The sequence below is a fragment of the Monodelphis domestica genome, chromosome 2 (assembly GCF_027887165.1).
Source record: "Monodelphis domestica isolate mMonDom1 chromosome 2, mMonDom1.pri, whole genome shotgun sequence".
Lineage (NCBI taxonomy): Eukaryota > Metazoa > Chordata > Mammalia > Didelphimorphia > Didelphidae > Monodelphis > Monodelphis domestica.
This window is the reverse complement of record NC_077228.1, coordinates 429879773-429904272: the sequence shown is the minus strand read 5'-3', so window position 1 is coordinate 429904272 and position 24500 is coordinate 429879773. Positions and strand designations below refer to the sequence as shown.

Here is a 24500-nt window from a genome sequence, read left to right as displayed (position 1 = left end):
CCTCTGGGCTGATACTCACACAACATATTCTGTCAGCTCCAAGTACTTTTTCTAACTATTCTCCATTCCTGGAATGACCTGCCTCCTCATCTCTGCCACTTGATTGCCTTCAAGTCCCAGCTAAAATCCCACTTTCTACAGAAAGTTTTTTCCCCAATTTCTCTTTAATTCTCATGCCCTGCCTCTGTTGTCTATTTCCAGTTTATCCCCTCTACAGTTTGTTTGCACGTTGTCTCTTCCATTAAACTGTGGGCTCCTTGAGGGCAGGCAATGCCTTTCACCCTTCTTTATATCTCTGGTATTTAGCACAGTAACTGGCACATGACAAGTGCTTAATGAATGTTCATTTACTGGGCTATTGGCTTAAACTGCGGAGTACACAACTGAACACAGCACGCCAGTTGTGTCTGAATAGAGTATAGAGAAACTAGTGCCCTGTTACACCCAGAAGCTATGACTCTCTATGTAGCCCAAGATCACATTAACTTGGGCTACCACATTACATTGCTGATTCATACTAATCTCAAATTCTGCGCAAATCTTATTAACATTGCTGTCTTAAGCATTCCTCCTCTAACCTATCTCTGAGAAGCTGATATTTGGACCCCAACTGTAACATTCCATTTTTCTCTTTTGAAATTCATCTTATTTGATTTAGCTCAATGTTTTAGCCTGCCAAGGTTTGTTTTTAGCTCCTAACTCTGTCCAATTTAGATCCAGTGTGTTAACTATCCCTCCCAGCTTTGTTTCATTGCAAATTTGATAAACATGCCATCTGTGCCTTATGCCTGTCCTTTGCCACCAAGCCTTTCTCATATGCCAAAGAAGCAGGTGAGTTTAACTATAGAAAAATGAAAGAGAATCTATAAAATCTTGACCATGGGGCTCAAAGTAGAAATTAAAATCTGGTACTAGACCAAAAACTTCTGAAAGAGTTGATAAGACCCTTGGTTTTAGTGGGAAAAAAAGCAAAAAATAAAACAAAATCACCCCTATTGTGACTTCAGTGACAAAAGGAAGGCAAATCTGTCAAGTACTGGCAGTTTGGCAATTCTATGTACTTTAAAAATATAATTAGATTTCTAATAAACAAAGTCCAAATGGAATGGGACTTTAATCCCTTAGACATAAGTGTCTACTTTGTTTTCATAGCTCTCCTGAGAGGTACCATTACAAAATCCACTAAAAAACAGACTTTTTTCTACTCCTAATAAGTAATCCATATAGTGATAAGCATAATAACTCAAAAGAGATATGGATAAAATGAAATTGAATTAGTTGGACTAATGATTACAGGAGACAGATTTACTATGGGGGAAAAGGAGGAATTATTCATGTATTACATACTAATCAATTATGCATCAGGAAAAATAAGGGAAAATCTTAATCTATCCCTTATTTTAGAGGGACATTGTGCTACAGCTTCAAATGTTCCATTTTAAAGCTTTCTCTATGGAATAAACAACCCCTTTGGCTTTCCTTTATGAGGCATCTTCTCTCTAAAGAAGGAGACTAAAATGTTATCAGAGCAGCAGACTCTGCTAACTAATAAAAAAGAAAGCACTTATTTTACATCTGGATGCCAATGGCAGCCTTGGCACAGACTCTTTGCCTTTTTCAATTTAAAAACAGAGTTGCTAAATTGCAAGGGCACAAAGGTGTAAAAGGGGAGTGGAGATGAGAACCTATCCCCTTTTCAGCTACTAATTTTGAGCTCACTGTGGGTCAATAATGGGCAATGGAAAGGGAAAAACCCTGAACCTTGTCTGCTATGTAAATAGAGATTTTCAGTGTCCAGGGAAAGTAATACCAGAGGACTTTCTTATTTTTTTCAAGGTTAAAGGGCTATCTGAAAATCAAACATATGGGATGAATGATACATTAACAAACATACCAAATGCTTTCTCTCTCTCTCTCTCTCTCTCTCTCTCTCTCTCTCTCTCTCTCTCTCTCTCTCTCTCTCTCTCTCTTCTTTTTCTTTATAACCTCATTTTCCATAGTAGAATCAATCACTGTGTATTAGTTCCAAGACAGAAGAATGGTAACGGTTAGGCAATGAAGTTTCAGTGATTTGCCGAGGATCGCACAGTAAGGAATTATCTGCGGTCACATTTGAATCCAGGACTTCCCATCTCTACGTCTGATTCTCAATTGACTGAGCCATCTAGTTGCTTCCTGAATGCTTTCTTCAGTAGGTTTTGACATGTATATGTTGACAAATGACACGATACATTTGTATAATGTAAGAAAGTCCATAAAATAGACTTTACACATGTAACTTCCATGTGTGTATTATTTATGAAAATCTAAGTACTCTGACTTGGATTCTGGATTTGTAGCTTAGAAAAAATCATTGTCTCAAGGCAGTCTGAGTGAGATTTGGGATTCTAGAAGCACAGAGAACAAGACAGGGTCAGCAGAGAGAAAATAAAGCAAACTAGTGTGAAAGAGGGAAAATATACAAAATAAGAAAAGCCAGTCAGGTCAGATGGACACAGATCAGGTCCACTGGGTTCTCTGGTAGGATTGACACCCAAACTGGTCAAATTGGTGGGTCTTACAGGATTCTTATGTGATTCAAGTAGAACCACACATTTCAGAGAGGGAACAGAGATCATGGACCTAGTGGGTAGATGAAGGTTCAAGCCCTGTTGCTCTTTCATGAGAGGTAGTAGAGAGAAGAAGATGATTGGATATTAGTACAGTTTTTTAAAAATATGCCTTGTCTCGGGGGCAGCTGGGTAGCTCAGTGGATTGAGAGCCAGGCCTAGAGATGGAAGGTCCTGGGTTCAAATCTGACCTCAGACACTTCCCAGCTGTGTGACCCTGGGCAAGTCACTTGACCCCCATTGCCTAGCCCTTACCACTCTTCTGCCTTGGAGCCAATACACAGTATTGACTCCAAAACAGAAGGTAAAGGTTTAAAAAAATTAATTAAATTAAAATAAAATAAAATATACTTTGTCTCACTAAATATTTCTCAATTACATGTACAAAATAATTTTTAACATTTAAAAAAATTTTTGAGATCCAAATTCTCTCCTTCCCTCCTGCCCTCCCCCTTAAGAAGGAAGCTTCTTTCTCAACTAAACAAAAATCCAACCGAAGCTTTTGAGCAGTTGTTGGATATAGATTATTGTGCAAAACATATTTCTATATTAACCGTGTTGTGAAAGAAAATACACACACACAAAGAAAAAAATAAAAAAGTAAAGCAAAAAAGTATGATCTAACTATATTCAGACACCAGCAATTCTTTTTTCTAGAGATGGACATTTTTCCTCAAAAGTCCTTCAAAAATGTCTTGTTCATTGTTTTAGTCAGAATAATTAAATAATTCACAGTTGATCATCATATAATATTACTGGTACCATGGACAATGACTTCCTGGTTCTACTCACTTCACTTTCTGTCTGTCCATATATCTTTCCAGTTGTTGGGTTATTGTTTTGTTTTTTATTTTATTTTCTCAAAAAACATCCTACTTGTCATTTCTTATTGCATGATAGTATTCCATCATAATCGTATACCACAACTTGTTCAGCTATTCCCCAACTGATCAGTATCCCTCAATTTCCAATCTTTACTACCACAAGAAGAGCTGCTATAAATATTTTGGTACACATATATCCTTTTCCTTTTTCTCTGATCTCTTGTGGGATACTAGTGGTGCTTAAAAGCTACTTGATTTTCAAACTCCCAGCTCATTGGTAAAAGCTATTATAAGATTTTGAAAATGTTGCCTTGGGAGATTTAAATTTTTTTGTCTAGCAGAGTGAAGAGGCTACTGAATTACTTATAGCCAACTAGCCATAGAACCATAAATATGGACCTAGGAGTAATTTTAGAGGCTATCTAAGTCAATTCATTTTACAGATAAGGACACTGAGGTCCAAAGAGTTCAAGCTATTTGCCTCAGATTATACATGTAGTAAGTGGCAAAGGCAGAATTTGAACGCAGGGCCTCTGACTCCAAATCTAAAACTGTAGCACACCTTTTCCTGCATAAATAGAACAAATTGGGGGAGGGCAAAATGGATATTTATCCAGTGTCTATACTAAAACTATCCAACATTTTTTTTCTGGAAAGGTGGTTATGATTTTCATAAGAATGCCTTTATCTGCCACATATTAGAACAGTTAGGTGGCTCAATAGAAAGAATGCCAGACCTAGAGATGGGAGGTCCTGGATTCAAATTATTTATATACTTCTTAGCTGAGTGGCCCTGGACAAGTCACTTAACCATGTCTATTCCTTACAGCTGTTCTGCCTTGGAACTGATACTTAGTATTAATTCTAAGACAGAAGGTAAAAAAGTTTTTAAAAAATACTTTTATCTCCAATTGTTACCATGTATCCATACCTGCAATATATAATCACAGCTGTCACTTGGTTCCATGATGAAAATTCCTAGTTTGGCTTAGTTTCTTTTAGAAATTTTTACTAAAAATTTTAATCTTTGTGAATATTGATTGAGATAGGCACAAGTTTAATGGGCTAGTCATTGACTCCAAAGTATTTTGATGCAAATGTCTGTTGTGCATTTGTAATGTGCCTCAGTTTAATAGATTTAAGTTTTGTGTGATATAATAATCTTCTTTCTGGTTATAATAAAAGCTAATTGTATTGAGGAGGAAAGCTTGCAATATCAGTAGTCATACATTACTAAGATATTTCCAAAGGGGATAGTAAAGTCAGATAGTGGATTTATAGACACTGATGACTGACAAGCTTGAGCCTTCCTCTGAAGTAATAGTTCACATTTATATGGCATTTTAGAGTTCATAAACTTGAGTTCACTTATTTGATAAAAGGCAGCCTAGTATAGTGGATAGTGTTGGATCAAGAGAACAGGAATAAAATCATGACTCTGACACTTACTAGCCATGTGATTAAGGGCAAGTTGTTTAATTAATCAAGAACATTTACAAAATCTTTGCTATGTGTCATTCACCATTCTAAAACCCTGGAGATACAAATAAGGTCAAAACAAAATGCAGTCTCTGCCTTCTAGGAGTTTGCATTCTAATGGAGGAGGCAATTTCTAAAAACTACATACATCCCCAATTGATAAACGGGCAAGGGACATGAATAGGCAATTTTCAGATAAATAAATCAAAACTATTAATAAGCACATTAAAAAGTGTTCTAAATCTCTTATAATCAGAGATGCAAATCAAAACAACTCTGAGGTATCACTTCACACCTAGCAGATTGGCTAACATGACAGCAAAGGAAAGTAATAAATGTTGGAGGGGATGTGGCAGAATTGGGACACTAATGCATTGCTAGTGGAGTTGTAAATTGATCCAACCATTCTGGATGGCAATTTGGAACTATGCCCAAAGGGCGATAAATGACTGCCTGCCCTTTGATCCTGCCATAGCATCGCTGGGTTTGTATCCCAAATAGATAATAAGGGAAAAGACATGTACAAAAATATTCATAGCTGCGCTCTTTGTGGTGGCAAAAAATTGGAAAACAAGGGGATGCCCTTCAATTGGGGAATGGCTGAACAAATTGTGGTATCTGATGGTGATGGAATACTTTTGTGCTCAAAGTAATAATGAACTGGAGGAATTCCATGTGAACTGGAACAACCTCCAGCAGAACTCTCAGGAATTTTTTTTTTTAATTTGGAAAATTTTAATTAACAGATTATTTGTCCAGGCTTCCATGATTCATGTTCTTTCTCTCCCCTCCTCCTACCCCCTCCCATAGCCAATACGCAATTCCACTGGGTTTTACATGTGTCATTGATCAAGACCTATTTCCATATTATTGATATTTGCACTAGGGTGATTGTTTAGAGTCTACACCCCCAATCATATCCTCATCGATCCATGTGATCAAGCAGTTGTTTTTCTTCTGTGTTTCTATTCCCACAGTTCTTCCTCTGAATGTGGATATCTCATTCTTTCTCATAAGTCCCTCAGAATTGTCCTGGATCATTGTATTGCTGCTAGTTCTCTTGGTATTTTAGATGAGTCTTGAGGGAAGCTGTAAGGTAGAGGTGAAGAGGAAGAGTGCTCCAGCAGCAGGGGTGTAGGGATCAACCACTCTCAAAGCCTTGATTTCTTTATCAGTAAAACAGGACTCATGATCATTGTACAATTGCCTTGGAGGCTTGTTGTGACAAAAAAATACTCTGCAAAGGGGCAGCTAGGTGGCTGAGTGAATAAAGAGTTCATGTAGTTAGTAAATATTCTAAGAAAGAAAGTGAACCAAGGTCTTTGATTTCAAGACCAACCCTTTTCTATTCACTATTCCTTGCTACAACAACTCTTTGGGTAGGGGCAGCTCTCTTGGAACCTGCCTACCCAGAAGATTGCCTGGGGACTCATCATTGCTGCCTGGAGAATGGCATGCAGATTTAAAATAGCAGTACAACTGGAGCAAAGAAGGCAACACCCAGACAAGAACTACAGGGCATGGAGAACCAACACAAGAGGTGTCACACTATGGGGCTCCAGGGAGCAACAAAGAGCTGGGGGGAAAGACAAGTAACCCCCAAAGCTCAGGCATTTTATTGATTCTCTGTCTTCAAACATCATCAATTAAGCCACAGGAGGAGGGGTAGGGGGAATAGCGGGGGTGGGAGAATCATTCAGGCATCAAAGACTAGTCATTCCAAAGTAATTGTGTGTAATCATGCTCTTTTTTTCCCTTAAATGTGATGCCAGTACTGCACATGGAAGCATGGAAATTTGCTTTTAATAAAAAGAGCAAATCTCCTCTCATTGGGCTTTTAATTCTAAGGAATTCTAAATGGCTCTGCATCCAATGGTAGCTGGTGTTTGGCTGAACCTAGTCATATGCTTCTACTCCAGTCATTCAAGGGCCCATGATGTCATGGATGTGGGTCCTTCCTGCTTGACCCTAGACAGCAAAAAGCTATTCTAGTCAAGCTGTTTTCTCATTTGGGGATTTTGCCCACTTCCCAGTTCTATTTCAAAGCTTCCTCACATAGACTGATAATATTCTCAAGGTCTGCTGGAAGACCTCATGCACTTGGAGTAACAAAGAACCTCTCTCCCACCCACGCAGCCCCACCCTTAGCAACTAGGTGGAGCAGTGGATAGCCTTTGGGGCCTGAAGTCAGGAAGATTTATCTTCTTGGGTTCAAGTCTGGCCTCAGACACTAACTAGTTGGACAAGTCACTGTTTGCCTCAGTTTCCTCATCTTTAAATGAGCTGGAGATAGAAATGGTAAACCAATCATTATTTGTCAAGAAAACCCCACTAGAGTCATGAAAAGTCAGACATGATTAAAAACAACTCAACAACAAATCCTATAGCATTTAGTATTCTCCAGCATTTGGCCATCCAAGTACTAGTGGGGCCCAATTCTGCTTAGCCTCAGAGATCTGATGAGTTCAGTCATATTTGAGGTGCTTTGAGTCCAAACATTTGGACTCTAAAAGCATGACCAAGACCTAGTCCTTCCAATGCCCTGTGCATACACATACAAATATACATATATACATATATATATACACACGTTATTCACTTATATACATATACACATCCCACTCATGAAAAACAATGTTCACTGGCCATACACAGTACATATATAGTACATACAGCAACATACTTCAAGTTTATACTCATTTTCTTGTCTTATTCTATAGGTAAGCTCCAAGATAATTTGCTAAATTCCTTTTCTCCTTCCTCACTTTTTCTCATTTCCTGTTCCTTTTTAAGCAGAGGCTCAACAAGCACTTTATGCCATACTTTTAGACTGCATCTTGTGTTCCCCACTCCACCCCCATATTTGCAGAGAAATTGAGAGTGTATTGACTCAGCTAGAGTCGTTTAATATAAGCCTGCTAGAAAAACAGAGGCTCAGATCCTGGGTCCTTTGCCTTAGAGGCTATTTTTCTGCAATCCTTAGAACCTGACTCCATTATTCCAAAGACTCAATGCCTCCCCACCGCTGACTCCTTAACCTGGCATTCAAAGACTCCTACATTTTATATCCATCCCATGTTCCCAGGCTTATCTCACCTGCCATATACTCCTGTGTCCTAGGTGTTTTTATATATATATATATATATATATATATATATATATATATATATATATATATATATATATGTCATATCCAATCTTGTTCTAGTGTGTGATCATTCAATGCAGTGATTTCAACAAACATCAAATACTTTCCTTTTATGAGGCACTGTGCTTAGTTGCAAGGGTACAAATCTAAAAGTGAATCTTCCTTCACTCAAGAAGATTACATCTTATGAGGAAAGAAGTGACTTCTATCTTACCACTGGACTTCAATGACTGGAAGAGACAGTTAGGCTGGGTGACTTTGTGCAGCTTTATCTCACTTAAATCCAATCCATGTGCAAGTCATTGCCCTGTGCTCTCACTGGTCCTTTTCACAAATGAAGGACCAACAACAATATGTATGCAGAAAAGTCAACTGAGGCAACTTCAAACAGGAAGAAGCACTCACTAGCACAGATCAGGAAAGGCTTCTCCTAGAAGATGGTGCCCATACCTCCTTGGCAGCAGTGTTTAAATCTCGCTCTTTGTACCTAGTAGCATGCAAGGCCTATAGTAAACACTGAATAACTGTTAAATTCCTTATACTTCAGGCTAGCTAAATTATTCACTCATTTGGAATATTTCCTAGACTTCCTTCTCCATACCTTTGTTCACATCTTTTATTATAACTGGAATGTCCTCCCCTGCCGTCTCTGCCTCTTGAAATCCTATCTAGTCTTTGAGATGGTACATAACACCAACTTCAACAGCTTCTCTCACATTGACTGTAGGTAGTATTACTGTATCTGAAAGAGCCAATGAAATCTTGGGATTTAAGTGTCCCTATACTTCTTTGAGGAATCTGTGTGAAGCATGAATATGGGAGAAATGGTTCACTATGATTGCTGAAGAGAGGATAGAGAAAAAAGAAATAAACAAAGTTATTTCCTAAGAGAACTATGTTTAAATTTTTTCTTGTTAAGCAACATGAACTAAATTCTCAAGAAAATACTTTCAATGGTGTCCTGAGAGAACTAACTGTACTTTCAAAATTGAAGAGAAGTTAGCAGTTAAAGGAAAAGTTAAAAATGGCTTGAGCTATAATCTAAATCATCCCAGCTGGCATAGTATAAAAATTATATATGTTCTGCCTTTATTATTGATTGCACTGTTAATAAATAGTATACCCAATAAATTTGATGTTTATATAAGCCTAGATGATTAGAAAGGCTCACATATAAGAGAGACAAACAAAAGTTTGGGGAAAGAGGCTTCCTTGATTAAAGTAATATTTAATAGATTGTGCTGGGAGTCTAGGGCTAATTAAGAGAGATGCTGAAATTTTAGTGATTTATAAGGAAATAATAAAACATACCCCTTGGTGCCTTGAATTTAGGGTGAGACTAAAGGAAAATGAGCTAGTAGTAGACAGAAAGAGAAAGGATCCCCTTCCCTCATCCCTAAACACACACACATGCTACACATTAGGATGGTAGATTTCAAAATATTTTTTTAGTGGGCAGAGAACAGGACTTGTAGCTAGGTGACCTAAACCCAGATCATAGCTGTGACATTTTCTGCCTTGTCAAATGAAAATTGCATGCTATTTCCTCCTCTATGAAATTAGGATAATAACACTAGCACTCCTATCCCACAGGTTTGTTGTGAGGAAAATGTTTTGTAAGCCTTAAAGCACCATAGAATCATGAGTCATAATTAACTTCTCTGAACCTTAATGTACTCCTAGCAGTTCAAGGGCTCAGTTTTCTCTTCCTGGTAGGATGAATCTTTAATCTTTTCCAGCTTTTCAGTTCTAGGATCCTCTGATTATCCCCTTCCCTCGACCCCCATCTGTGTCAGGATTGGTGCTGACCACCAAATTTGATGCTTATATGCTGTGGCTTGTATAAGACAGCAAATCCTGTAGGCAAACAAGTCTTGAAATCACCACATAGCTGAAGATCTGGCTTAATAACTCACACATTTTCCAGTGATACCCAACAATGCTCTGCCTCATATTCTGGTCAGGTCAGGTTTTGTTTCTAGCTCTCACTAAGAGGACTTCCTGTTGTCACACTAATGGCATTTTAAGCAAATGAAAAGAAGGGACAAAGATAATCCTGTTTGAGGAAAAAAACCTTCCATTCTCTTTCTGCAAATATCTCCCTCTCCATGTTGTCCCTATCTCTCTCTCTCTCTCTCTCTCTCTCTCTCTCTCTCTCTCTCTCTCTCTCTCTCTCTCTCTCTCTCTCTCTCCCCAAAGCACTTAAAACAAATAGAGTTGATAAAACTGCGCTAAAAGTCTCATTTAAAGAAAAATAAAGGATCTTGGATTTTGAGTTTTATGGAACCTTAGACCTACCCCCTCATTTTATGTATGAGTGTCTTAGTACCAAGGTTATATTTGTAGTAAAGGCCCTTCATTGTGGCACCCTACCCAAGCCTATTATATCTAGGGCAGAATTCCCTACTCCATGCTTTATAAATTTTAGTCTAAATAATCTTCAATGTCTCTAAATTCTTCAGTTCTATGATGACTCTGCTGAACTTCTTATCTTCTTTATTAATTTACTTTTCCATTGATAAAAACTCTTTGGGCTACAGATCAAATAGATGGTAATAGCTTAACTATTATCCCTCCCAAGCAGTATAGATAGCATTTAACAAGAGCTTTCCTTGGCACAGGTTGTGTATTTGTCCATTGTCCATTGTCTTTAAAGACTTGATTATTTCCTTTAATGGTATAGACCACAATATCTCTATGCTTTTCATCCTGTCCACACCTTCCTGTAAATATTCCACCAGGGATTCATCCAATATCCTGGCAACCCTCCTCTAGATCTCCTGAAATTTCATAGAATGCTAGTGGAGTACTCAGCCTATCCAATGGTTATCCCTCATTCTCACCACATGACTTGTCCACTTCCTTTTCCATTCTATCATCTCTCTGATGGCATCCTTTACATCACTTCTGCTGCACAATTTCTCATTTGTAATAAGTTTCAGACTGCATGTACTCACAGTGCACTTCTCCATTGAACTTTGAGTGACCTGCAATTTTAATTCTTTGGAGATTGTAGTATTTTATGACTCATAGCCATACATCATCACTGGAAGAATATTGATGTTAGAAAAATGAGCCTTTGTTTCAGGAAGATTGGGATCATTAAAAGCCCTGTGCAGTTTCCCAAAGGTAAGTCAAATCCATCCAAATCTGAGTCCATCTCATTGTCCATTCACAGTATCTCTCCAACATATATTCACTGATGGACCATTTCTATGGGTTGACCACTCACTTTTATATCATCATCTGGACAAGAGGCATTCTTCATTCTTTTTAAAGATTTTCCTGAGTGTATCGCTAAATCAACTTTTATAGAGTAATTTTGGATCTCATCTAGAGGGCTTTGCAATGTTCTAGGGCTTGTTGCAATCAACTCAGTGCCATAAAATGAGAATATGGAGGTCTTCATCATCAAATCTTGAGAACTCCATCATCCATAAGAAATTCTTTCTCCCATTTGGACTCTGAGCTGAACATCTTTGATGACAGTGAGAAATATTTTTGGTGAAAATTTATCTGTTTTATGGCTTGTTTTACATTAATAATCAAAGAGTCATCTAATAAAATTATTCCTGTTACCACAACTTTCAAGAAATCATATGATTTTTCACATACACACAGGAGGTATTGTTGGAGGAGATTTTTTTAAGGAAATGCTTTGCTCTAATGAATCAAATGTTCTTTTCTAGTCAACAAATTAGCACAGTGGGATTTTGTAATCACAAATACACAAATATAGTCAATTGTGTATAAATAAATGATCAACTAATATGGAATATCATTTGTGAAAGCCTATCTGTTCCCTTCTTCAAAACTTCATCAAGTATTCCCTCAATACATGTTTAAATTATTCTTATAAAGAGTTTGTAGTGATGAGAAAGTAGTCATATAGACCAACATCAGTCAGTCAGCAAGTACTTATTAAGCATTTTGCTATATGCTAGGCAGTGGACAAGGTTCTGTTGACACAAGAAGAAATCAAAGTGTTCCTGCCTTAGGGAGCTTACATTCTATGCCATGTATAATATAAAAATAATTTCATACAAAGTAATTTGGAGACAAGCCACTTATAACTAAGGAAATAAGGAAAGACCTTACTTAGGAGGAAGCTTTGAAGAATACTAAAGAAGTCTAAGGGATGATAGAGTACATTCCAAGCATGGGAGACAACTTCTACATGTGCACAGGAGTTTAAGATGAAATGGTATTTGTGAAGAACAAAAAAAGTCTTGTTTGACTCAATTAAGGAGTACATGAAGAAGACAGCTGTATAACAAGACTAGAAAGAATGATTGGAAGCAAATTGTGAAGGATTTTAAATACCAGAAAGAGGAGATTGCATTTGACCATATAGCCAGTAGGGAGCCACTAGAGTTTGTTGAGCAGAAAGATTTCCTGGTCAGATAATGTACTTTATGTATATCACTTTGGCAGCTTGTTTAGAGGATAGATTAGAGAGGGGAGATGAGCCAGATTATGAATGCCTTTAAATGACAAACTGAGGAGTTTATATTTCATTCTAGAAACAATAGAGATTTCCTGGAGCTTGGGGGACCAGGTGTAAAGTTGTCAGACCTGTTTTAGGAACATGAATTTGACAGCTTTATGGAAGATGGATTGGAAGGGAGAATCGGGGACATTAATTAGAATTCTATTACATTAGTCTAGGTGTGAGAGATAATGAAAACATAAAATAGGGATAATGACTATATGAGTGGAAAGCAGGTTTAAGGGATATTGAGGAGGTAGAATCACCAAGATTTGGTAGGTGATGGGATATATAGGTTGAGAGAGAGAGAGAGATTGAAGAGTTAAAAATCAATCTGAGGTCAAGAATCTATATTAGTGGATTTAAAATAATTCCTTCTATAGGAATAGGAAAACTTGGAAGAAAGGCAGGTTTTGAGGAGAAAGATAATGAGCTCTCTGTTAAACATGTTATATGTGCAATGCCTAGGAGACATCCAAAAGGACATGTCCAAATAGGTGAGTTGTTGATGGGATACTGGAGTTCAGGAGAGAGGCTATGGCTAAATATATAATTTGGGAGTCGTCTGAATAGAAATAACATCAGAACCCATTAGAGAGGTATCTTAATAGGGATAGCATAAAGAAAGAATAAAGGTGACTCAGGGTGAAGCTTTTGGGTACATTCATGGTTAGGACACAGAATTTAATGATCCTTCAAAAGATACTGAGCCTTGATCATCAAGATTGGAGAAGATCCAAGCAAAAGCAGTGTTGCAGAAACCCAAAGAAAGACTGGTCAATAATGCAGAGAGATACAGAAAGATGAAGATGGGTGGGTATTTTTTAAATAATACAAAGGCCTTAGACCAGTGATGGTGGACCTTTTAGAGACCAAGGGCTAAAACTGTACCCTCACATCACATGTGAGCTGCCCCCTTACCCAGGACAAGGGAGGGAAGAAGCAGTCCCATTAGTCGGCTGGGCAGAAGGGTGGGTGAAGTGAAAAATGTCTTCAAGACTGGTAGAGAGGGGAGGGGAGCAGCTCCCTCTGGCACATGTGCCATAGATTCATAAATATGGCCCTAGACTTTTCTTTTGTAAGCCTTTGCCATTCTCTTCTCATTTAGATAACACGATAATTAATTCCTCAACACCCTTAAAAATTATGTCATTTCTACCACAGTCTTTCTCCATATATTCCTACAATACATATGCTCTTCCATTCCTTGGTGTTTTTTTTTTTTTTAACTTGCCTCTATTCATTGCCTTCAACTTCAATTTTAAAGCCATGAGGACAATGTGGCTTAACTGAAGCTCTCACCAAGCTATCTTTATACTTATTTTTCCTCTCCATGGCTTCTCAATCTTTTATGAGACAATACCATTCATATTCTTCATCCTTCTCTAGAAGATTTTACAATTAGATTGGCTAATATTCTAAATATGTATCAACCTTAGTCCTGTAGCTATCCTGTTGTCCAGGAGAGCAAGTGTTTGCTGATAAGGTGGTTTCTAGGTTCTTATGGATTTCCATTGGAGCAGTTCATTTACATAAGTTAAACTTCACAGAATTTTAGAGTTAGAAAATAGCCAGTCAAAAATAACTTCTTAAATACTTACTCCATGCCAGGCATTATGCCAAGCACTAGGGATACAAATAAATGCCAAAGTATGGTCACTGCCTTCAGGGAGGATACATTCTAATGTGGGAAATGGCATACAAACCACCACATATGTATAAGATATAGACAGTGTAAAAGAAAGGTATGTTCAGTGAGAAGGCACTATCAGGGATGATGGAAGAAGGTAGCTTTTGAACTGAGTCTTGAATGAAACCAAAGAAACCAAGAGGAGGGAAGAAAGAGGGAGCTTTCCAGGTATGGAGAACATTCTAAGTACAGAGTCAAGAGTGTGTCAGCAGGTTTTGCTAGGTCATAAAGCACAAGAGAAAGTAGAAGAAAACTAGAAAGACAGGAATGGGACATATCATGCTAGAACTTTAAAGGCCCCAAAACTCCATATTATATTTGATCCAGGAGGCATCAGAATCCAGATATGCTGGAATGTGGCGTGTTCAAACCTGGTTTTAGGAAGTTAATCTTGGCAGTTGAGTGGGAAGCTTGAGGTAAGGAGACCTGCCAAAAAAGCTGTTGTATAAGTCCAGACAAGAGATCATGACAACCTGTACCAGGGTCATAGCTGTGTGAATGGAGAAATGTTATGAAATTCAAACAAATCCTAAAAAAAAGAACCCCCACTACACCATACCCAACACATCCAAACTTTCCTTTAATATAACAAATAAAGGAATATTAAGACAGTCTATTCCACTTTGAAATAACTAAATTAGTCAGTCATTCCTGACATTAAACCTAAATTAGCCTCTTTGCAAATTCTACCCATTGCTCCTGGTTCTACCTTCAAGGATCAGACAAAACAAATGGAGTTATCTCTTATAATCTTTCAAATATTTGAACATAGCTTTCATATCCTCTCCTGAGATTTTTCTTCTCTAGGCTAAACATTCCCAGTTCTTTCTACTTATGCCATACGGCAAAGACTCATGGATCTTTAGTCTTTTTTATCAATGCACTTCTTCAACTCTGGAACTCTGATTGGACAGGCTGGGTCCCAAGTCCTGACTTCCAAACATGTCACTCATCACATAGGGACTTCTGCTGGCCCCTTCAAGAAGTCAGGCATGTGGCACTTTAGTTACATGACTTGTTGGCTTCCTAACTGTGAAGATTGGATTTGGCTCTCCCCTGATTATAACAATGAAGGTTCTTAGATCTTCCTTGATTGTAAAGATTAAATTGTAATCCCCTGTCTATTTTTAGATTTTAATCCCCAAAGTGTAAACACAGTACTTAAAGTTGAGTATGGAGATCTACCCATTTTGGATTTTAACCACAAAAAGGTGTAAACACTCATTTCATACATTGAGTGGGAGGTCTGTGGCCCATGTGTGAAAGAGTGGGCAGTGCCTTTGTGGTCTCCAGATTGTTAAATTTATGGTTGGACTGAATATTTAATTGGTTGCCAGGGATTTAATTTCTAAATCTCCAAAATGAATTATTAAAGTAAAATGGGGTTACTTGGAGTGAAGCCTGCTGGACCTGAGGCTGATAACAGAATCTGCTGATTGAACTGACAATATGGTGAGTGTAAAAGGCTGACTTCCTTCCTTGCCCTTTCTGGAGGCTTGAGCCTCTAGGAAAGGCCCATCATCTTAAGACTCCTTTCCCCTGGCTGGGGCCTTTGAATTCCCATCTGGCTCAGAGGAAGCCAGAGTGCTCTCTCTCTCTCTCTCTCTCTCTCTCTCTCTCTCTCTCTCTCTCTCTGTCTCTGTCTCTCTCTCTCTGTCTGTCTCTGTCTCTCTCTCTTTTTTTTCTCTCCCCTTTTCTCTCTTCCTTAATATCTTCCTTCTATTGTAAATAAACTACCATAAATTCCATCTTACTTTAGTAATACATTTTGGGGATTTAGAAATTAAATCCCTGGTGACCAATTAAATATTCAGTCCAACCATAAATTTAACATAACTAAATATGCATGCATGGGTAGGAGATTATATTTCATATTAATTTCACATACCATATAAGTCAGCTATTGCAAATGGTTAAATGATAGCTTTCCCACTTACTATTTTGTAACTCAATAAAAGCAATTTTAAAATTGACTTAATGATTGTTTGATCCTCTTAAAGTCCTTTTTGGTGCTTAACTCACAGTTTTCAACTACAAATCAGTCTTATGTAAATGACATTAACTAAAGAATTCAATGGGCTTGGAAGTCCAGTGATCATTTTAGTCAAGTCTGGAATTGTTGAGATGGTGAGGGGGAATTGTGAAACTTCTGACTTTCAAATCAATCATATCTCTGACTGCTGAGACTAGTCAGTTTAGACTGACAGATGATGGGGGAGGGAAGGGAGGAAGAGGGAGAGAATAAGGGAGAGGGAGAAACACACACACATACACACAAAGACAGAGAACAAAGCCAGAGAAAGAGAGACAGAGATAGAGACAGTGAGAAAACAGACAGTGACAGAGACAAGGACAGAGAAAGAGACAGACATTGACAAAGTCAGTGATAAAAAAGATAGAAAATCAGAGAAAATAATCAAGGAGATAGAGAGATAGAGAGATAGAGAGATAGAGAGATAGATAGATAGATATTAATGGTCGAAAACATAAAGAGCCAAGAAAAAGACAAGGGTTCAAAAGAAAAAAGACACTGAAGGAAGTTGAAATTATCTCATTGATTCACTTTGCCCTGCTTTAGTTTCATTCTTAATCCTCCAAAGTAAATCTCTCTACCTACCTGACCTTCCCTCCTTACTATTTCCTCAGTCATTCCACAAAACTAAGTGTTTGTGAAACTAAAAAGCTTTTTTTATCTTTTTATTGCTCCTGACCACTTTTTAGCTTTTGATACAATTGACCAATTTTTAAGTTTCAGTAGTGGAAGCTTTTATATTTCACTAAAACTGAATGGAGGCTTTGGGGAACTACAAACCTACTATAAGCCTATAGCGTTATGTGTCAGCCAAGAAACAAAGGTAATCATGGGATATGTCAAGAGGATTATAATGTTCAGGGTTAGAAATTTGGTGGTTCTGCTGTCCTGTGCCCGCCCTATCCAGGCCACATCTAAAGTACTTGGCTTAGCTCTTGGTGCCAAATATTACAAAAGATCTTCATAAATTGGAAAATGTCCAGAACAAGGTAACTAGTATGGTAATGGGCCTTGAGTTCATGTAGTATAAGATACAAGACAATTTTTTAAGGAAGAGAGAGATGTCATTTAGGAGGTGGTGTTTAATCTGCACTGGGAAGGAAAACTAGGTATTCTAAGAGGCTGTGGTGAAGAAGGAAGGAAACCCCAATATGAGAAAGAACTTGTATGAAAATACAAAGACAAAAGATAGAGTACAGTGAGTAAGCAAGAACAAGAAAACCAGTTCAGCTGAACCATAGAGTGTATGAAGATGAGTGGTATGAAATAAAGCTGGAAAAGTAGATGGGAACCAAGTTGTGAATGGATAATTCAGGAAGAGAACAAGGAATGAGCCCAGTTTTACTGGAACACACAGCTATAATATATAAGGTCAAAAATATAAGGACTAAAATGTTTATATTTTGGGAGTGGTAGGCAGCTCTCCTGGAGACAGGATGTCCTGGATTCAAAGCTAACACTTCCCAGTTAAGACAGAAAGTAAGAGGGTTTTGTTTGTTTGTTTTTAAGTTTACATTTTGTTCTCAAGTCAATAGGGAGCCACTGAAAATTTTTGCAAATACATGCAACATAGTCAGATATGCTCTCTATTTTGATTTCACAAAGGATCTGTGATGACACTGAGAGAGGTGCTCTTGCCACCTATCCATATCACCATCTTTCTATAATTTACTAAATTGTTATGGAGAGTTGCTATGATAAAAGAAAAAAAAAACTCATCATACAAAGGCTAACCTGCTGATGAGTCTGGCTGAAGTGATTCTTGGAAATTGACTTGGGGTCTTCACTGAGCCTGTACTCAGCCTTTCCCACATGATAGAACTTGCCAAAAACCTACACACCTACAAACCTACAAAGAGGCTTCCAAATAGAAGCTTTGTTTGGGAGCTGTGTTATAAGTGGCTTAACTTGGATAGCTCTCAAAGCTTTATCTTTATATAGTTTCTATTTTCATCTCTCAGCTCATCATCTCTAGTCTTTTTCTCTCATCTGTTCTAGGATCCAAAATTTCAGCTACCTTCTAAGGTTATACTTGGATGTTTCATTCTTCTAGTCACCCAGATTGACAACCTAGGAGACATCAATTAAATTTTAAGTCAGTGATTCGTCCTCTCATTTCAATTCCCCTTCTCTCCATTCATACAGCCACCACCCAGTTCAGTTCCTGATCATCTTTCTCCAAAGCATCCTAATTGACCACCCTAAAGCTGGCCTCTTTCCTCTCCATTCCATTCTCTACACAGCTTTCAAATTGATATTGACATTACTAAAGCTCAGGTTTGACAATGTAACTCCCTTTTTCTACTGCTTTCCAATCGCCTTCCAGATAAAAGTAAACCCCTCTGTTTAGCATTTAAATCCCTTTACAATCTGGCTCCAGTGTACCTTCCCAAGTAATTACTCCTACTTATGGACTTCCATCATTCAGATGTTTTTCAGGAATGTCCAATTTTCTTTTTTACTCCATTTGGTGTTTTTTTTTTTGGCAAAGATACTTGAATAGTTTGCTATTTCCTTCCCCAGCTCATTTTACAGATGAGGAAACTGAAGCAAACAGGCTGATAAATGTTTGAAGTGAGATTTGAACTTGGGAAAATATCTTCCTGACTTCAGGACAGGAACTCTCTCCACTGAGTATCCTAGCTGCCCCACGCATAGATTTCACCTTCTAGTTAGATGTGTATACTTGTTGCTACATGTATGCAATATCCTATTTCATTCCTCCATGCCTTATAACTGTTTTTCTTCATACATCTCTCTTGGAAAAACCTAGCTTTCTTCAGGACTCAAGTCCTTCCTGTGAGAAGTTTTTTCTTTCTCCATCTCCTCAGTCCTTAACCACATCTATATCCCCAAATCACTTTATATCAATTATATTAATTAAATATTAACATAGTATTAATGTATACTAATTAATATTAATTATATATGCTCTTTAATTAATTTGAGGCTATTTTCTATCCACTGAGAAGAATTTAAGCTTTTTGAGCAGAAAGACTCTCTCACACTTCGATTTGTATCCCCAGCAACTCATACAGTGTCTGACACATAGCAGGTGCTTAATAAAGGTTTGTTGATTGGCCATTTACCACTTCAAACTCTACAAGACTGAGCTTGCCATATTTTCTCCTCAATTATATCTCCTTCCCAGTTAAATGGATGATTAGGTGAGGAGAAATAGAGCCAGCAAGAATAGAGCCAACTATTTATAGGAGGAACAAGCCTGCCGGTACACATGGTCTATCCTGGTTACATGTTATCTTAAATTTAGGTATAGATATAGGTGATATTTTAGATATTTTTTATTCCAACCCCTTATTTTACAGATGAGGAAACATTCCTAAAAAGGCTAAGTGATTTGCCAAAGTCAGGGGCAGTTAGATAGCACAGTGGGTAGAGTCCTGGTCCTGGAATCAGCAAGACTTATCTTCTTGAGTTCCAATTTGACCTCAGACATTTTTAGCTATGCTACTTAACCCTATTTGTCTTAGTTTCCTCATCTGTAAAATGACCTGAAGAAGGAAATGGACAACCACTCTAGGATCTTTGCCAAGAAAACCCCAAATGAGGTCATGAAGAATCAGTTATGTCTAAAAAACAACCAAACAACAACAATCAAAGTCAAATAATTAGTGAATGGCAGTGCTGGGATTCAAACCTGGGTCCTTTGACTCCACTCAAACATTTGCTTGGAATTCATTTGTACAGCAGGCAAAACTAATTAATTCCTTTTCATTTATACAATGAAAACTGCTAAATGCTAATAAAGCTAAGCAGTACTCCTGGCTTCTTTACCTTCTATTTGGTGGAGCTCTGTGCTGTCTTTTAAGTCTTCATCTACCCATGGCCGGTGTTCTGGCTTGGTTTTAACTTCATTGTCTGCTTTCTTGCTTTCACTTTTAAAGATCCACCCAATCAACACACAGATAACTGCTATCAAGACTGGAGTCAGGAAGAAAGACATGATTCTGAAGCTTGGCAAAGAATAATGCCCAGCTTTCCTCCCTTCACTGCTCTTTTTAAACCAGAGCAGTGAGAACAGGAAGGAGGACTGAGGGGGAGGAGATACAAAAGCACAGAAGTGATTATGTCCAAATGAATGTAACAGGGTTCAGAATTTCCAAGGTCTTTCCCCTAAGGGCAAAGATCCTTGCTGTGTGTTTGTGTGTGTGTGTGTATGTGTGTGTGTGTGTGTGTGTGTGTGTGTGTACCCATAGTTGTAGTTAAACTCTTTTTGCAGTTCAGCAATAAATAGGCAGCATATTATTGCCAAGATCTGAGCAAGCATTTTAATGCACTGGAATTTGACAGGAGTAAAAGAAAGCATTTAATTTTCTTTACAAGCATATACATTTCCCTCTAGGGCTTTGTATTTTGCTCAATTGTTTTTTTATAAAACAAGCTTTAACTAACCCATGGAAACAGTCAATACATCCTACAGTAATTGATACCAGAGGATATATTTGTTTGTTTTATTTTCACAGATAACCGCAGTATGACAAAGAAGTAAATGAGATAGTAAGATTAGTTAGCTAACACCCCTTTAAATATTACTTCTACATGAGCAGGTCATAAAAATTCAATTCAATTTAAACAAATATTTATTTTTTTAATTAATAAAAATTTATTTTCTCTCTTCTGTATCCCCTCCCTGACACAGAAGAAGAAAAAAGAAAAAGAAAAACAAAACCCTTGTAACAGATACGTTTGGTCCCTCAAAACAAATTCATTGAACTCATTGACCATGACTGCACCTTGTACCTCTCTATCAAGAGGTGTATAGTCTGCTTCATTATTAATCTTCTAGAATCCAAAGATGATTTTCTGCCCCTATATTCTACAGGGGCACACACACACACACACACATCACATCACATCACATGCAAAAATGGAAATAATATGCAAAATCCATTTTATGCAAAATTTACAAAAATTAGGCAAAAATGCTAAATAATATATGATAAATATATTAGAGAGCATAAAGAGCTACACAAACTTGAAGTGGAAAACTGTCATAACTGACTACAGGGAATATGGGAAGCTTCCTGAAGAAGGTAATATGAGAGTTGGGCTTTAAATGACAACTAGGGAATCAATAGCTAGAGGAATGATGATGGTATGAGCTTGAGCAAAGATATGGAGGTGGAAAAGTATGAGATGTATAAGGAGAGACTGTAAGCTGTCCAATTTGCCTGGAATGTGATATTGAAGACAAATAGCTTGATTAATAGCAGAGCCAGAAGTAGAAATCAAAAACCCATAAAATCTTACAAGTGGAAAGGACTTGAGAAATCATTTAGTCCTCTCTTTTTACAGATAAGAAAACTGAGATCCACTTATATAAGGTCACAAAGGGAGTCCTAGGAATTCTCCCATTTCCATCCAATATTTTGATTAAACGGGGCTTTCATTAGTGCAGGCACTCCCTCAAAATACGACTCATCTCCATTCATATATTACTATTCTTTGCCACTGTTGACAATATCATCTCATAAACCCTTCACAGAGTTTCCAAAACTCAACATGCTAGGGACCTCCTTTGGATCTCTACATATTTCCAAGATAAGAATGTGGAATTCCAAAGTAAAGGTTTAATGGTTAATTGTTGAAGAGATGTTATAAATTAGATTCCTGTAAAGGTGGAGTTTGGACTAAATGGCCTCTGAGTTCCAATCTAACGCTGAGTTTCAGTGAATTCAAATACACAATTTTTTCTTCATTACATCTCAGTCACATGTAATTTTCTGTTTAACAATGGAAGACAAAACAATTTCCTTTGAATCCTCATGCACAAAGCATTTGAATGCTTTATTTTTAACATATTTTATATTTTATATATCATATAATATCATATGATGTAATATGTCAATAGTTATTGTATTATATCATAATTTCAATTCTAGAATTATAAGTTTAGGATGACAAGGACTTCTCCCACTTTAAAATAATGTCATAGCTTGAGGGAGGCATTAGAAATCATGTTATAAGCTAGGGAGATGATCTGGACAAAAGTATAACTGAATTCTTACTATGAGTAGTCCATGTCAGGATTTTACTTTACACACAGGTCTTTAACTTTACTGTCTTTTGTCTTAGGGTGAAATTCTTGATTACTCGTGATTTTCAGTTCCTGACTACATGTTCCCTAGAGCATGAAGCTCTTGAGTAGAGAGCCCTTAAATCAAAACCTTGAGAGGAAGTTTTGGATAAAGGTACATTTGAGTTTGCTTAAGGATGTGATGCATCAAGTAAAATTTATCTTGCTCTAGTGAAGCATAAGAAATGGGATTTTAAGAATTTCGTAGATTGGCCGTGTCCTTTAGCTATGGAGCTCCTCTGAAATTCTACCTAATTCACTGGTCTGGTGACCATGAGAGAAAAGAAAGTGATTACTCAATTGGTGTCACATTTTTGAACAGTAATATAGTTCTATGAAAAAGTGTAACAGAGATTAAGTCCATTAAATTTTTTTCTTAATTTGGAAGGCAGGAATGAATGAACATAGGAAGAGAGGGGGGGGGGGGAAGGTGGTGGAGGGAGGGAGGGAGGAAAAAGGGAGAGTGGAAGGTAAGAACAATTTATTGTTTTGTTGATAGTCCAAGAAGAAGTGTTGAAGAAAATAATATACAGATTAAAATTTAACATGTGTTTTGCATACTTTTTCCTTAGAGAACCATTTATTAAATACTTATAAGCACAGGATATAACTAGAAGAATATGCATATGGATATAGATATGGATATGAACATGGATATGGATATGGATAGATATCTACAGTTTCTTCTGCACATCCTTTTCCAAGGGAGTCTTTAATTCCTAATTGGGAGGGGAGCAGGAGATTAGAGCTGCTACACTAACCATTCTGTTCTCCTCAGAGAATAGGCATTAGGCTAGAATTATATCTATCTTCCCCTAAATTATTTTAGGTTAGGAGAAATAATCTTTAGTTTGAAGCTATAATCTTGATTGTTATTCTTCATGGGGAAGGAATGTCCCTAATTATAAATCCAAGGCTTGACTTGTTTCTTATAAAAACCAGTTATAAAAAAACACACATAAAAAATAAACCCATTTATCCAAATTGGGAGCAAACAGAAATTAGAAAAAGTATATTGATGAGAAAATACTGGAAGAGAGATATCTCAGCTCAATCATTTAATAGTTGTGTAGACAAGTCATTTTGGTTGTCTGGATCTCAGTTGTTTTCATTTTTAAAACAGGACAATAATTGCTCTATTTGTCTATGGAATTCTTATGAAGAGACCTTTGTAGAAGCCAAATACTTCTACATTACCAGTTCATGTTCTTTCCAACTTTATAGTCAGTATATATAGTACTATCATTTGAGACCTTGTAGTGTTATTTTCCCTAAAGTATCTATCTTACTTCCTCACCTAAGTTGTTACCTAAATTAAACTTATCACTTCTCTTGTAGTGCCAATATAGTAACACAATGCCATATAATAGATTTTTAAAAATATTTACTACTCATGATGAGGATAATAGAAAACAAATAAATACCTCTTGGTTGATTTCTTGATTTTTGTTTGATTATTTCATACTAAGATTTAGAACAATATTATCTCCTTTTAGGTGTCTTAGGACCAGGAGATAGGAAACTCAGGTTCTAGTCAACTGTTCCATCTATTAGCCATGAGACTTTGACTACTCTCTCATCTATAAAATGAAAGAATTGGGCTGGATGACCTCTAAGTTACCTTTGTGGGGTGTATGGGGTGCTCAGGAGGGGTAGTATCTCTGGTATGGAGGGCTTTTCATGCCCTCCTAGGGCAGCTCTCCAGCCTCTGACCCCCACCTGACACCCAGCTCTCACTTGTGGCTCCCAGTAGCTGCTAGCATGCGGCAGCGGCCACACCCCGGGCAACGGCTTTGACAGGCCGGCTAAACCTTGTGAGGGTAGCCATCGGGTCATCGTTGCCCTGGTGAACCAGGGCTTTGCTCACCCAGCATGTGAAGACTGATTCGGCGGAACAGAAGGAAGAAACCAACAAGAAGGTTCAACGGCTGAGAGGGCGACGCAGTGAAGCACTGTGGAGTGCTCAGGGTGTGTTGGAGCACAACAGGGCCATCCAATGCAGCTGAGGAAGTCTCCAAGTGTAACGACCTTTCGTGCCATGGACCCAGGCTTCCAAAGCCGAGAGATTGGGACTGTCACTGTGCATCGACTTTTCCACTTAAATCTCCTTCACACACAAGTGTCTTTGTGCA

The 24500-nt window shown here is 37.5% G+C and overlaps 1 protein-coding gene across 2 annotated transcripts in view; it reads right to left on the bottom strand.

Moving 5' to 3' along the window:
* Positions 1 to 24500, bottom strand: part of IYD (iodotyrosine deiodinase) — a 74623-nt gene that overhangs the window by 11153 nt on the left and 38970 nt on the right. Inside the window, exon 1 of one of the 2 annotated variants that reach the window (XM_007484713.2) lies at positions 20067 to 20334. The exons of the other annotated variant lie outside the window; for it this stretch is intronic. Coding sequence (XP_007484775.1) covers positions 20067 to 20235 — 169 coding nt within the window. The 5' untranslated portion in view covers positions 20236 to 20334. Of the gene's footprint in view, positions 1 to 20066; positions 20335 to 24500 lie in introns of those variants that run through there. 2 annotated transcript variants of the gene reach the window in all.